A 16,095-nucleotide genomic window follows, 5' to 3' on the forward strand; every position below is an offset into this window, starting at 1 on the left:
GGAAATTTTTTGAAGTTAAAATCTTTAAAAAATTAATGTGATATTTGATGATGAAGAAAGCACAGCCCCCACCGCTGCAAAGGGATGTAAATTCCAAATTTACAATTTTTGAAATTACTAGTGCAAATGGTAAGAGAACCTCTGTGACAAGACATGGTAATAGTATTGCTACTATACAGGATGATTTAGGAAAACTTTTCAATGAAAACCTGCTCCAGGTTTAAGCTCCAGGGGTTTAAACTTTGCAGTGATTTCACCCAAAACTTCAAAAAGTTTACTCGCATCTCTTTGTTTCCCACTGCCTACACCTCTAAACACTGATTGCTTGCAAGTCAAAAACAAAAATAAATTGGTTCAAATTTAATCTTTCTCATGGTTATTTTTTAATTATTTTGCACAAAGTTAAACTTTTCTAGTTTTATTAATTACTGAATTCATGATAAATAATAAAAATATATAATGTAACATTAATATATAATGTAACGATACATAACATGTTAAAATAGGGAAGTTTTCGATTTTTCAATTTTATTTTTATATGATAAAGTAACATGTATGAACATCATAGGTGAAAAAATTTTTGCGATACGATAAGTAGTTTTTTTTAAATTAATTTTTAAAGTTCAAGCGCCTGTGACGTCAGATGGCATAGGAAGTGACGTCCGATAGGAGAGAAACGCTAGCGAACCGGTTCCCATGTCATGGGAGAAATCGAAGAACGTGCATTCGACTTCGAAGATGAAACGTAAAAGGCTTATCTCCTCGCGTTTCTGGAACATTAAACCTCTCATCCTCTCGGAAATATTCGAATATCACCATTGATATTATTTGAGGAAGATTATTTAGATTGTGCTTTAACGAATCCGGCCTCCATAGTGTGTTCAAAAGGATTATTGAATTTCTAAAAAATAAAAATATCAGCGCGCTCAAAATGTCCCTAGCGAAAACAAGGGATCTTCGGCGGAAGGCTGCCCATTCGCGCCCTGTGACGTAGGCTCGTGACGTTTCAGAAGAGCGCACTTTTGCGCGTGGATTTTTAAAAATTCATTAAAAATCAACCACGGTGTTTTAAAATTCGGCGATGGTGAATTTTTTAGTTTTGAGGGTCAATTAACAATATGCAATAGCCAAAATATGAACATTTAATAGGTTGCAACTTCCCCATTATGTACGAAATTTACGATAGAGACTACATTAATATATAATGTAACAATGTATAGATTATATAATGTAAAGATACACAACATGTTAACATTACATACATACAGTAAACTCCCGATTATCCGCAGAATAGGGTGGCACAGTAACCACGGATAAGCGAAATCGAGAATAATCCGGTAAAAAAACGATAGTACGCAATAGATAAAAAATATTAATGACACTCACACATTCCTTCAAATTATAACTAAAAACATTGCTTCATTGCATCTACTAACATTGAATATAAGAAATATATGTAAAATATAAAAGCAAACAACAACCCAATCACAAGTTTAAAAAAAAAACGTTAAAGGACCTGCGGATAATCCGACCGCCGATTATTGGGAGTTTACTGTAATTTAGGATACATAATACATTAATATATAATGTAACGATATAATGATTATATAATGTAGCGATAAAATAAAAGACTTTTATTTGTTTTTTTAACAAGTTAAAAAACAAAAAAAAAAGGTAAAAGATATATTATTTTACTATACATAAACAAATTTGAAAAAGTTGGTATAAAATTCAACAAAATTAGTGGAATAGTCTGTTTCTGACATAAACTACAGCCAATCATACAGCTGATTATTTTTTTTTTATACACTGCTTGACAATTGCTAAGGAACAAGTGATTTATGCAGATTTGTACCTCAACCACTTGGCCAATGGAAATAAATTCAAATTCAGATGGCGTGGTAGACCAAGACTCGTTACCTGTATAAAGGACAGTGCATACATGCTCAAGATTCGTACGAAAATTCACGCTGTTTGGTTTTTAACAAAAACAGTGCTGGATGTTAAAAAAGGTTTTTATCTGAAATTCTGTTTGGTTCTTGAAATACTTAAGAGTAAAATGTAAGCAAGACATCATTTGCGTATCTACGATCATGGACGAGCCGTTGGACAACTGGAAGCAGGTCAAAGTGTCACCACTGTGGCTGCTGCAATGGGTGCATCAAAAAGTGCCATCACACGATTAAAGAAGGGCGCTGAAGGTGGAAATGTTTTGCAAAAGCATGCCGGGGGTCGTGGTAGAAGCACCACACCTTCAGAGGATCGCTATGTAGCCCTCATGGCAAAAAGGAACAGAAATTTCACTCCTCGACAGATTGCTGCAAATCTAACAACCATTACCGGTATGCATGTTTCTGCAAGAACCATCGGCAAGTAAATAATGTCGGCAAGTAAATAATGTTGGTTTGTATGCATGGAAGCCCGTACGTTGCATACAAGTACAACCACGCCATTGTCGAGATAGATTACGCTGGTGAAAAGAACATGTTGGTTGGATCGTAAAAATTGGTCTAGAGTGATGTTCTTTGACGGATCTCGTTTCAGTGTGACAAGTGATTCTGATCACCAACTTGTGGAGAGAGCATGGAACACGTTATGCACAAAAATTTGTTTGCGAACGTGATCGGTACGGCCGCTTCACATTTCTGAATAACAAAGCGATATGTCGCAAATGTATTGCAGAGATGTTATGCTGGACCATGTTCGTCTTTTTAGGGGGGCTGTACGTCTAGATTTTCTCTTTACGGACGACGATACACGATCTCACTGGAGCATTGAAGCATCAGACACACTGCAAAGTGAAAACATTCTACGTATGCAGCGGCCTGCTTACTTTCCCGACTTTAATCCAATTGAACTTGCCTGGGAGGCTCTTAGCAGACATGTTGCACGAAGAACCGTCCCTCCCAAAACAGTACAAGAACTCAAATCCACATTGAGAGAGGAGTAGGAAAACATCCCCCAAGCACTCCTCAACAATTAGTGGGGAGTACGGAAAACAGATGTATATTCTGCTTTAGTGTCCCTGGTAATCATACAATACTAAGAAAGTTCTTCTGCCTTTATATAGGAGTTTAGTAAGACCTCATTTGGAGTATGCTATTCAGTTTTGGTCGCCTTATCTGAAGAAAGATATTTTTGTATTGGAAAGGGTTCAAAGAAGGGTAACTAAATTAGTAAGGGGACTCTCAGAGTTAGATTATGATACCAGACTTAATAGGCTTAACATGTATAGCCTGGAGCAAAGGAGAGTCAGAGGGGACATGATTCAGTTATTTAAATTTATCAAAATGAAAGATGTAAATGGGTTAAATTTTTGCGGGGAAAGCAGGACAAGGGGTCATTGTTTTAAGCTATTTAAATCTCAGGCTAACTTGGAAATCAGGAAAAACTACTACTTTAGCAGGGTCGTGGGCACTTGGAATAGCTTACCAGAAGAGGCGGTAATGAGCAAGAGAGTGGATAGCTTTAAGAGGGCCATTGATCTTCATTGGGGACTAATTAATTGACTAGGACCAGCTTAGCTGGGGCAAGAGCCTGTTGCTGGTCGTCACATTAGTATTTGTATTTGTATTTGTATATTAAGGTACTCATGTCTCCATCATTCTGACCTAGATCATTTTTTTGTTGTTGTATGAAAATCTTTTAAGTAGGTTTATTTTTTTATCTTTAAGTTTTTACTTCATTGATGCAGTAATATCTGTATTATTTTGTATGTATAATAAAGACACATCCTCCCTACTAACTGTATATTTCGTTCTGTTTCTTTAATCATTATCTATTCTTAACTATTCCAAAAATTGTAATTGTTCCTTAGCAATTGTCAAGCAGTGTAATATAGTGTAATATTTTTTTATAATATAATGTAAATATTATTTAGTTATTGTTTTTAAAAATGATGAAAGAAATGTAATTTATTTTTTTCTCTCCAACATGAAACATTCAAATTTGTAAATTTTTAATTTTAAAACAAAAATAGATCATTCATTTAAAAGGCAGCAATCATTTTAATAAAATCATTGTATAATTGGTTAAAGTAGTTAAAACGTTCCTAAAAAGGAGGTAGAACACTTATTTTCTTTAGAAACAAATTAGCTTATTTTACTTAGAAAGGATATTTTTTTGAATTGTCAAACTACTGTCATAAGCATCCACAAACAGGTTAGGAAAATCAAGAAGAAAAAAACATTTGGATCACCATTTTCTATTTTACTCTTCGGATGAGGTCCACAAAAAGCAATGAATTTATTTGGCACTATCCAGTTTAAATCACCAGATTCTACTCTCTAAAAGAACAATTATGAAAATAAAGAAAGTAATAAGGCAATACAGAACTAAATTCACACTGCAACATAACAGTAAATTTCAATTAAAGTTTAATACCTCATAATGCTCGTAATCTGCAACATCAAAATTTTCAAAACTGAAAAAACCATTAATTAAGGCCTGAAAAGAAAGTTGTTCAGAGAGTGAATGCTTTATTACATAATACATTATTTCCATAAAATATTTTCATTATTTTATCTTGTGGTACTAATAGTTATTTCATCTTTTTACTTTCAAAATTCTTAATTTTATTTGGAGGAATTAATTAGCTGCAAAGAAAAAAAAAACTTTAAAAAGAGGTAAAAATTTAAAATAACTTTTAATACCTTTTTTATAGCTCGAAAACAATCTAAAAGTCCTAGGTGATATGTTGAAGGCCCAACAGAAGCATCTCTGCAGAATAAAAGAAAGGGAAATCAATTTTCTTTCATTTGATTAAATGTATAATCAAAAAAATATTAACAGGCAGGGTATCTAAAAATTCAGATGGATGTACAAACTTTTTCTTTATTGAATCAAAAAATATGGAAAATAAGGACAGTAAAATTTATGGGAATATTTCGATAATTGGGAAGCTGGCACGGTCTTTTTTTTGGCATAAATAATTTTATTTTGGTAACCCCGCTAATTTAAAGTAACCCTATGTGAATAGATGTTTCCGATCTCTTTGTTAAGATTTGCAAAGAAAAAACCTCTCGCGCAGGTGCTGGAGCCAAAAACTGACGCCAATGAAAAAAGATCGCCAGATTCCAAATTAGGGAAATATCCCCAAATTTATTATTATGGATAATAATTTTACAGAAAATTAATACTATCCATTGAAAACCCTTAAATAGTGCATCATCTTCATATTGAACAAAACTGTTCGAAATTTCAACAAGGTAACCATTAAACCTTTATTAACATTATGACTTTACTATATCAGTAGCAACATATCACGAGAAGCACAATTATAAAACAGGAATTTTAAAATCATGAAAGCAAAATCAATGATTCGATAAATTTTGAAGGCCAAAGCACAATATCACACTTAAACAACAGACAACACCAAAAAGAGTTTCAAATACGAAAGGAAAAAATGAACTGAAAAGTGAAAAATAATCTTTGGATGATAGTAGTTGACCAATCACTTAATTTAAATGTAATACAAAAAAGCGTGGGGTGCTGTCTATTTACATTTTTGCTTGGACAACAAATGGAGGAAATTCAAGACAACTGTTAAGAAGCCCCCACGCTTTCTTGTATTACATTAAAATTAAGTGATTGGTCAACTACTACTACTATCATCCAAAGATTATTTTTCACTTTTTAGCTAATTTTGCTACAAAAGCGTGTTTTTCTAGTTTTTTAAACTATTATTTTATTTTTTTGTTTTTTAGTCATATGTTGGAGAATTATCAAGCAAAATTGCAATTACTTCTTTTCGTAAAAGTCTTAGTACTGCAATATTTTCTACTTTCATTAAGTTTGACAAAGTTTTATGTATAGAATATGACTGGCAATGTGGACGAGCAAAACATTTTGAATTCTATTTTGAAAAGTTGATCTATAACACTCAACCCTCTTTTTATGAGTTTTTTTGTTTTGTTTTGTTTTTGTTTTTTGTGCGGTATATGAAAATTTGAATCAGATTGGGACTTAATTGACGAAAGTATTTATAAAACGAGTGCGAGGTAATATCTTAAAGTTAAGACAAGGGCACCCGTGATGGGAAGCTACTGTGAGTCATCAATGTATGTTTGCGGAAATCATATTTATATTACTTTGAAAATTTGAGGTGCATTTGAATAAAAGATTTGTTCAACAATGGTCTGATCAACAAAGAATTTCCAATTGAAGGTCACCTAAATTTTGCCATGAAATTAGTTAAAAACAATTATATTTCATGTTCTAATTACCTTGGAACATTGGAACAAATTTTGTCTAATGTAGAAAAATTAAAGGTTTTTGTAGATATTTTTAAATAATTTTTGCGAGCATTTTTTAATGTATTTTTTTAAATTTTTCCTTTTTCACATTGTTGGATTTATGCCAAAATATTGATTAAAATTGGAGGAAACTAACAATTAAAAGAGTTAATAAATTAATTTGATTAAAGATTATTGCATTGTCATCGGGTCTGAAGTCGCGTGCCAAATTTCAAAAGAATCCGATAGCAGGAAGTGGGCGAAATTTAAGCTGCAAGATTCCGTTACAAAATACATACAGGTGAAGCTAATAAAAGCGTCTTAAAAATAAAAACTTGTTCACCACGGGAAATTTTCTGAAGAAAGCATAAAAATTTTAAACCGCAAATTTCGAGTGCAGGCGGCGGGCTTGTTTACATTACTTTTGTTTGTTTACATATCTACGGTTGACGTTACAGTTAATAAAAGTTATAATCCTTGCAGCTGAAGTGGAGTACCAAATAACGATATCGGACATGCTGAAATCTGAAATCTAAATTATAATGAAAATAGCAAACATAATCAAACGTAAAAAGAAGAAGTAACAACACATAATTGCACGAGGATGAGGAACTTTTTTTTTCAATGCAAAACAAGTGAACTTATGGAATGCCATAAGCTTACTTATTTTGCATAGAAAAACAAAAGGGTGTTCCTTGTGACCTCGAAACCCGTTCTGCAGAAATCTGCAATTTTGTGCAATGGACCAACACCACTCTAGCTTTCTAGCGTGGTGTGGAACACTGCTGGTATTATTAATAAACGGCATTGTCAGTACTGCAGAAGACGAAAATCCGATTATCCGGCGTCTATTAACATATGCATTTTTACGGCTTATAAACTCTTCTTTCTACTTAGAAAAGAGGTCGTTTGAAAGTTTTTATTAGGAATGCTGTAAAAAAATGATGAACTGTTTTTTCGGTACGAAATCATCCCTGTATAATCGTATTTTCCTAATTTTAAGCCTCTTGGCCCCTCATCAGAAATATGGGGTAAAATCACATTCTCTTTTTCTTATTTATGTTAGAATCCATGTCAATTCAACAAGGGGCGTAACTTGATGGTCTCGGATTTTTTTGAGTTTAACATATGTTAAAACTCATAAAAAATTAAGAAATACGTTTATTTATTTATTTATTTTTTTATTTTTATTTTTTTATTTTCTTTCCCCAAAAAAATTCCTGTGCCGAGATACAGGCCGTCAAAGATGGCGATCCTAACATGATTTCTCACTTTGAATTTTCGTCAAAATTTTGAAGTACATTATCTCAGGAACGGTAGAACATATTTTGTTGCGGTTTGTTTTAATTAAAAGGATATTTTTTCTTGTTTAAAAACATGTGCAACATTTTGAAATATGTATTTTAGTTTTTTTTTCCACAGTCTTTTGGGAAAAAAAGGTTAAAAAAAATTTTTGAATTTTTCTCAAAAATGTCAATTTTAAAAAGTTTTATTTTTTTACATTTTATTAGTACCACTGAGCACTAGGTCCCCTGAAAAAGAGAGCTTCCACTTTTTCGTTTAACAGACTTTAGAGGCATTTGAAAAAAAAAAATGAGAGTTTTTAATGAACTGTTACGTAAAGGTAGACCTGAAAATTCATTTTTTTTTTTTTTTTTGTTGCAGCAAGTGGCCAGAAAACAATTTTAATTCAGTCATATAGCGAAACTTTCATTTTGAGTTGCCATTTTATTCAGGATATTAAATTTAGTGAGAACAATATAGCATTGCGATTTGCTTTATTAGATTTATCTTAACGATTCTTTCGGTGCTACGCTGAAAGGTTGCGGGGGAAATGCAGCGAATCAGCTGGAGACCGCGTTTTTGTTTTCATAAAAATAAAACTCCTGGGTAAAGTGTAGACTCAAAATGAAAATTTCGCTATGCAACTTAATTAAAAGTGTTCTCTAGGCTCTTGTTACGAAAATGTTTTTTGAATTTTCATGACTACCAGTACGTAAAGAGCTCCTTAAAAACCCTCATTTTTTCAAATGCCTCTAAAATCTGTTAAACGAAAAAGTGGAAGCTCTCCTTTTCAGGGAACGTAATACTCAATGCTACTAACAAACTGTAAAAAAATGAAAATTTTTAAAATTGATATTTTCCAGAAAAATAAAAAATAAAAAAATTTAATTTTTTTTTCAAAAAAAAAGTGAAAAAAAAACTAAAGCACATATTTATAAATGTTGCACATATTTTTAAACAAGAAAACATATCCTTTTAAATAAAACAAACCGCAACAAAATATGTTTTACCGTTCCTGAGATAATGAACTTTAAATATTTTGACGAAAATCCCAAGTGAGAAATCATGACAGGACCGCCATCATTGGCGGCCTGCATCCTGCATCTCGGCCCGGGAATTTTTTGGGCAAAAAAAAGGTATTTCTTAATATTTTTATGAATTTTAACATATGTTAAATTCAAAAAAATCCAAGACCATCATGTTACGCCCCTTCTTGAATTGATATGGATTGAACCTTGAACCTTATACATTTTCTCAGCTTTTCTCATGCAGTCATAAGTCTTTTTAAGCAGTTACGCATGTTCGTAATGTATATAAAGTCCAGTGATTATTAAATAAAACGAGTTTCTATCTAAACGAGCACTACTAACGCTGAATACTAATTTAAATTATCCGCAGACGAGAAGTCAAAGGAACCGCTGCGAAACCCTGAATAGGATCCATCATACATTGTTATTTCTTGTTTTGACTTTTGAAGTACAAAGGTATTTATTCAAAATTTTCAATGCATTTTACCAAGCTCGTTTCAGTTGACTATCTTTAGTTTATTCCACTAATCTCACGTTTTTCTGAATTTTTTCACCAATTTTTCAAAATATTTGAAATTTTGCATGCCTGAGAGCAGTAAAAAGAAGTCATGGGTTCTATCCCCACCGATGCCCTGGATGCACCGATGGTGCTATTATCTTCTTTTTTTATTTTTATTATTTTTTTTATGTGAATCTTTCGAGATTCTAGTCCGGAGGCCATGTGAATTTCTTCTCAGCAGGCGGATCTAGCTTCTGGGTTTTGAGGGGATCATTTCAGGTAGGGTGATTATAACTCATTTTTGAGCATAAAATGACTTTTGGGCTCGGGTAAATTTTCCAAAATTTCAATCTCCAAAATGCGACTTTACACTATTTTTGGTCACTTAAAGGGGGATCACCCTTTTGGATCCGTTACCTAGTTAGCAGTTTTCTGACGTATGTTAAGTTGTTCAGCTTCGCTATTTTTAACGATTTAGCCCCAAGATTTAAAATTGTGAGTAGGGACCACTTTTCTTATACCCGAAACTTTGTAGAATTTGAAACGAAGTTCGAAAAAAATTCCATCAGGTGCAGAAAAATCCGCTCTTTCTTTTGGTGTTAATATTGTAAATGTGCGAGTAAGTTTTTAGAGCCAAAATTGTGGAACTGTGCTAATTTTTGTGGTTTTTGATTAATTCTCTGGTAATTAAAGTCCTATAAAGATGAGACTTATAATCTTGATCTCAATCAAGTCGCTTTTTGAACAAAAAAAAAGAATCATCAAAATCGATTTAAATTTGATTGATGATATTTAAATAGGACTTACGGAACGCTATGCGCCGTCTCGTAAAAGTTTTCTTCTCGACATTTTCTAGATAAAGTAAGTGAAATTTGAACTTTTTTTAGCACGCGAAGAATTTAAAATAAGCTTTTTTTTGTTCGAAATCATAAAATGGATAAAATCTTTTTTTCCATTTTTACTGTAAAGCAATATGTGAAACTCACCAGAAAATGTATGCCGAAAATTAAAACAAAAAACATACCTGAATGAAAGAAATGGAGGACTTCCACCAAAGATGAGTGGTCTGTAAGCTTCTTCTGGAGATTTCCCATGTTGTATAATCTTTAAAATATATAAAAAAAATGAAGCAATTCAGTAAGTAGCAAATTTACTTAAATAGTAAATGTTCTACAACACAATCAGAAGTTAAAAAAAAAACACCTATTAACAAGTGCGACACACTGCGATGAAAATTGTACAATGCTCCTAAACTTAATTTAAAACAAGACTGAAAAAAGCTTTAATAATAATAAATAATAAAGAAAAAGGATATATATGGGTCGTTCTCATGATAATGATCATTTTGGTTTGAAAAAGTTAAATAAATAAATAAATTAATTAATTAATTTAATTAATTATTAAACTTAAAAAAAAAAACAAATAAATAAAGTTGGTAAAAACTGTCGGCATATTTTATATAGATAATTATGAAATGACTTGATAAAAAATAATTTCTGCAAAGTGTTCACAATATTTAAATGGATAAAATTGTTTGAATGTTAGTGTATAGTCAATAAAAATATTCAGTGATTTATTCATTGTAGAGTTATGAAAATCAGAATAAATATATAAAGAAGTAAATAAAAATAGTTTTTTGAACTAGAAAAATAGAAATGCTTTTATAATAGAAGAAAACCTTTAGAGAATAGATAACTCTTCTCAAGAATCATTCCCTCACTTTATGCATATCTGTAGGAATGACTGATCAGGAAATGACAAATTCGATACAATTTGATTGCAGGAGGTAGACCACATAAAAATAATCTTCGACAAGGAAGCAACTTATGACTATCCAATTTTCCTGCATTATTTCCAATTCCTTAGCTTTTAGTATCGGAGAGAGGGAATGACATATCGTCACCTCAGAGCAAACGTAAGACATCTAATCCCCGGAATAACAGTAAGATATCCTAATGTTGCTCTGAGGCGACAATATGCAAGAAGTGTTACCTGTTAAGGGGTCAATTATTGCCCTTAAGCCGGAGCTAAGACAGAACAACATGCAATTTACCGACAGCCTGGTTATGCCATTCAGAGACTGCAGTTTCGTCCTTGTTAGGACTCAGCAGTCTGGAATAGATAATAACCTCCAACTCGGTTGTTGTGCTTCAAACGAATGGACTGACGGCAAAGTAAAAGCATAAGGAAAAAGACTAGCTTGTTTTTTTGACTGTTAATGAAGTCTCCAATTATTTCAAGACCTCTATTTCTTTAAATAAAATTTTTGACAGTTAGTTTTGCCTGCATTATTTTACAAAAAGCAAAAAATAATTGACGATTTAATTGCTTATTTATTCATCCTGTTTTTTTTTTTTTTTTAATTTTTTTTTTAAAGTTTGTCTTAAGTAAACTTAAAACTAAATTCAATAAAGTTTCAGTAAACAAAGCATTTAAAAAATCGTACTAAAAAAGTAATTATAAAATAAAATTAAATAAATAAAAACCCACAGACTGGGATTTTAGTGGGATAACACTGATTACTGATTCAAGCACTTCCACAAGCGTTTTTCCTGGAGAAATTCTTTGCCTGACTAACAGATTAAATTTCGAAACATATGTTTAAAAAAAAAGAAAAGAAAGCGACCTTCCACCACTTTTCTATTAAAAGTTAGCGAAGTCGTTCACACTCCGATTTGATGCTTATCCAAATTTTTACCATTTGACCAAGGTTCTTAAAAATGTTTCTTAAATTTTCACAACCTTGGATTTTTGTTGAAATGCTTTCCAACGAACACTTCAACCATGCTACCAAACGTTATTTGTCACATCATTAAACTATCTTCAAAGGTCTGGAACAATAATATATTTCATTTGAGCAGTAAAAAATGAGACAATAAGTATTTTCTTCAAAACAGTAACTCGTGTTCTGTTTGTTAAATTATTCCTCTAAGAATAAAAAAGCAGTCAGCGAAAGTTAAAAGACAATACCTGGTCTAACGAATGACCCTTAATGCATTATTCAAAGAGTGTGGGTGCAAGGTTAGGTAATTAAGAAGGCCGTTCTTGATTTCTGAGTAACGTCACCTCCCCAGAGAACTTTTTCATGGCCAATGGTGGTTTAGGATTGGAACAACACTCATTACAACTTCCACGGTGAAAATAGAAGTGTTGTTATTGATCGCTGTTGTAATATAATTAAAAAGACCTTGCTCTGTAATTTATGGATGGGCATGATGAAATTGTGATGGCAGCTTTTTGCAGTAAAGTTTTGAAAGTAACTGTTTTAGGATGTTGGAAAATCTTCATGGAAAACTTAATATTTCGCGTGATGTTCAGGTCCGTCAATTCGATTTTTTTTTCAGGGAGTGGGGGGCTGTAGGGTTTCCAATCCCGCACTAAATTCTGTTCTGCGGGATTTTGGGATTATAAGGAGCCAATACCGCGGGATCCCGGAATCCCGCGGGATTACCTTGATTAATTAAAATTTTATGTCTAATAGAAAAAGCTGTGCTTTTTAGGAATGACTGCTTTTGTTACTTGAATTAGTAGTTTTCTCGAATCCCGTACATCATTTGTTTCGCACTACAAATTCAATTCCCAATTAGCAATTATCATTTAGTACGCAAAAGTGTGCCCTAAAAATCTCCAATGCGTCTTCACAACACTTGTATGGAATGGGAAATAATTTTTGCTCATAAAATGATGTGCTTGATGAAAACACGTGCTGTTGCTCCACAGCTGTTGGTTTTACTGAAATTAAATTATTGTGACATTTAGGAAAAGACCCCCATTAACTTCATCTCTTCTGAAATAATTTTTTTTTTCTTATGCTGGGTTTTTGTTGCCCAAGAACGGAATATTTCGATCAAAAACGATGTCAATTAGATATGTGTTTTGCTCTAACCAATTTAAATTGTCTTTAGAATGCTCTTGTTCCTTCATTGGTAATCGTATCCGTGAATTTGATTCATTACAGAAGGGGTGAATGCTGGTTAACCGAGTCGCAGTCGCAGTAAAAGTTTTTGGTTCGTTGATTATATACTCTTACTTCGTTGATTTCACCTTGGCATTGTTGTTATTGTAATATTGCTTTTTAATCTTTATGCAAGCTTTATGCAGTATGAAACACGTCAATATTGACGCCGTCAGTGTAATATCAAGATCTGTCAAGGTTGATGCAAGAAATTTTGCTAGTAGCGATCGTGTATAAAATTTTACTCTCTGTGGTTGGAGCGTCCGTGGAAGCGTCGTCTGCTGCTGAACTAGAACTACCACGTTGTAACCACTAGCGTTCGGAAGCACAGCTGTTCTACAGGGAAACCAGAAAAATTCCAGTAATGTCATTACCGCAACCGCGCGGTGCGACCAGTGAGGTGTTTCCGAACTTAGCCCTTGACGCGAAAGCATGAAATTAATACCATCTTGACGGCGACAGCATGAAATCAATACCATCTTGACGTCGTCAACATGTATGCAATGCTGATATTGTAAGGTAATATCAATATTGGTATTTTAAGATGAATGAAATGTTGCATACGTGTTTTTATTGCAATATTGCTTTTTAATCTTTATGCAACCTTTATGCAGTATAAAACACGTTAATATTGTCACCTTCAGTATAATATCAAGATCTGTCAAGGTTGATGCAAGAAATTTTCCTAGTAGGGTTCATAATTGCCAAAAACATAATTCGAATTCAAGACGTCAAAATTTAAATTAATGCCAGTAGCTGAAGGTTAGATGTTGTGTGCTGTCTTCCGAAGATTGTGTTAAGTCGAAAGGGTCGGGTATAAATAAAAACGTACCCACTGCCCACGAGGAGGGACATGGATGACACTGCCCAGTAGGAACAGCCGCGCGCGGAGGTCGATGGACCTCAAAAGTGATCCGTAATTCACGAAGTGCATGTTCAGAACTCAATTTAGGGTCTTTCAAAGTATGGAAAATAAAAAAAACATTTCTTACCATGTATGAACCAATTAGAAATGCTGCATTCGTTCGTTTTTCTCCATTTGTAGATGTATAATGTACAATTCTTTTCTTCGCTAGTGTTCTGGACTGAAACAAAAAGGGAAAAAAATCGTAAACATTTTAGGGCAGTGATTAAATCAGAAGGCAACAATATTAGTTTTTAATATGCCATAAAACGTCAAAAGAATATTTTCTCTAATACATCAGATATCATGCCAACTATTATATTTACGTATAATTTATGACGGCAGATGGCGCCATCTATTTTTAGAAATCATTATCGCGGTAGAACGATCTATATCGGGAAGGGTGTGAGTACAATATTTAACTGTACCTCTGAGATTTCAACATATTTCTAATCTGAATGAACGTATAAAATGAATGCCTTTCTTTTTTTTTTCACTTTCGTATCTTGGATATTAAATAATTCATAGATATTGAAGGACGTTACAGGAGAAGGAACTTATTTTTTATTGAATGATGAAAACTAATTTTGATAGTAATATTTTATAACATTTTTATCATATTACTCACTATAGATTTCGTTAATCAATTTACATGTTAGAATTTGTTTAGAAAAATGTGAGTCTAAAGAAAAACACAATGAGCATCGCCCTTTGAAGCTTTAGGGAATACTATGTTTAAATAATATTTTTTTTTTTTTTTTTGAATAACTTCGTTCGAAAGTAATTGTTAAGGAAACACGAAAGAGGGCGCTTAAGCAGGAGTGCCCATCCTCCCTCCCAAGAGCAAAGAGCGCGCCACCCTAAATATTCAAAACAGAGAGAGAGAGAGAGAGAGAGAGAGAAATACCCCTCAAAACAATCCCCATAAAAATTTCAATAATATATTCTGATTTGTGTGGCAAGGTTGATATAAGAAACATCAGGGAAATTGAATCTGTTTCTCAGTTCCTCGCAGTACATTATTTTTTTCGGAACGATGAAAATAAAACTTAAACTCCTATCGCAAAGAATAGTTAAATATTTGTCGTTTTTTGCTTTTCAAAAACTTTTCTGTTTTGATAAATAGCTTAAAGAAGTATGGAAATATAGAAAAAATAAAGCATGACTTTTAAATGGATGGTTTTTGAGTTTTCTTAGCTTGATATTCAACTATAACTTAGTAATAAACTTTAAATTGACTAAAACTTTAAAGGATTTATATGTAAACCACCTAATATTTTAAATTATTTCAATTAGTGCATGGTTAGTGATTAATAATTAAATCGTAGTTAATGATTTGATTAGTATTAAAGAATAGAAATCTGATTGATACAATTTAAACATATATCTTCTAAAATTCAAAACAGCATCACCTAGAATTTTGACACGGATCAATGTCTAGAAAAAAATGATGCCATGAATGATGTTTTTCAGACACCAACGTCAAACATATTCAGTTATATCAAATATATTCTATTTTCATAAAGTGATTGCTTAAAAGTCTGCATGATATAAAATCCGTTACCAACTATACAAACGAATAAATCCTAAACATCGTCAATATTAGACTAAAATATTTCTAAATTTTCTCAAAAAGACAAAAGTGAAGTGTTTTATGAAAGAAACCTATGAGAAAATTGTAAAGCACCTCATATTGTCCTACATTTGATCGTTTAATGACATCTCTTCAAGTTCATATAATATCAACGTCTGTATATGGTCTTCTGATATGGAGAAAATATCCAGGAAGCGTAGAAGAGCAAAAAAAAAATAATAACAAAGGTTTCTATTTTTACATAAAATTACATATTTAACAATAACCTCAGAAAACGCGAGAATGGCGGGCAATCCGGCGCGGCGTAAGTAAATCGGCTCTTATTCTTCAATAATCAACGATTAAGGTGTATAGTTACATTACGATGCAGTCATTCAGAACGTGTTTCAAAGATCGCCTGTTTCACTCCTTTTTTTTTTTTCGAATGGCTTCTATTTATGAGGAAATGCATTTTAAGAAAATATTTGATTTACTTCCTTTTGGTTTCGGTTTCATTGTGCGTATTAACGAGGAAGTAAAAACAACAACAACGGTCTTGATATTAAACTAGGATGTGGTGGCCATCACGAAACTTTCTTCTATATCTTTCTTGTAATTC

At 32.5% G+C, this 16,095-nt stretch overlaps 1 protein-coding gene across 1 annotated transcript in view; it reads right to left on the reverse strand.

The window, feature by feature from the left end:
* LOC129232598 (dual specificity protein phosphatase CDC14C-like) overlaps window positions 1–16,095 on the reverse strand; it is a 176,340-nt gene that overhangs the window by 37,697 nt on the left and 122,548 nt on the right. Inside the window, 5 exon segments of the mRNA XM_054866733.1 lie at window positions 4,199–4,286; window positions 4,384–4,446; window positions 4,653–4,719; window positions 10,069–10,148; window positions 13,992–14,084. Of these exon segments, the coding sequence (XP_054722708.1) occupies window positions 4,199–4,286; window positions 4,384–4,446; window positions 4,653–4,719; window positions 10,069–10,148; window positions 13,992–14,084 (391 nt within the window).

Source organism: Uloborus diversus, chromosome 1 (assembly GCF_026930045.1).
Source record: "Uloborus diversus isolate 005 chromosome 1, Udiv.v.3.1, whole genome shotgun sequence".
In the NCBI taxonomy this organism is placed as follows: Eukaryota; Metazoa; Arthropoda; class Arachnida; order Araneae; family Uloboridae; genus Uloborus; species Uloborus diversus.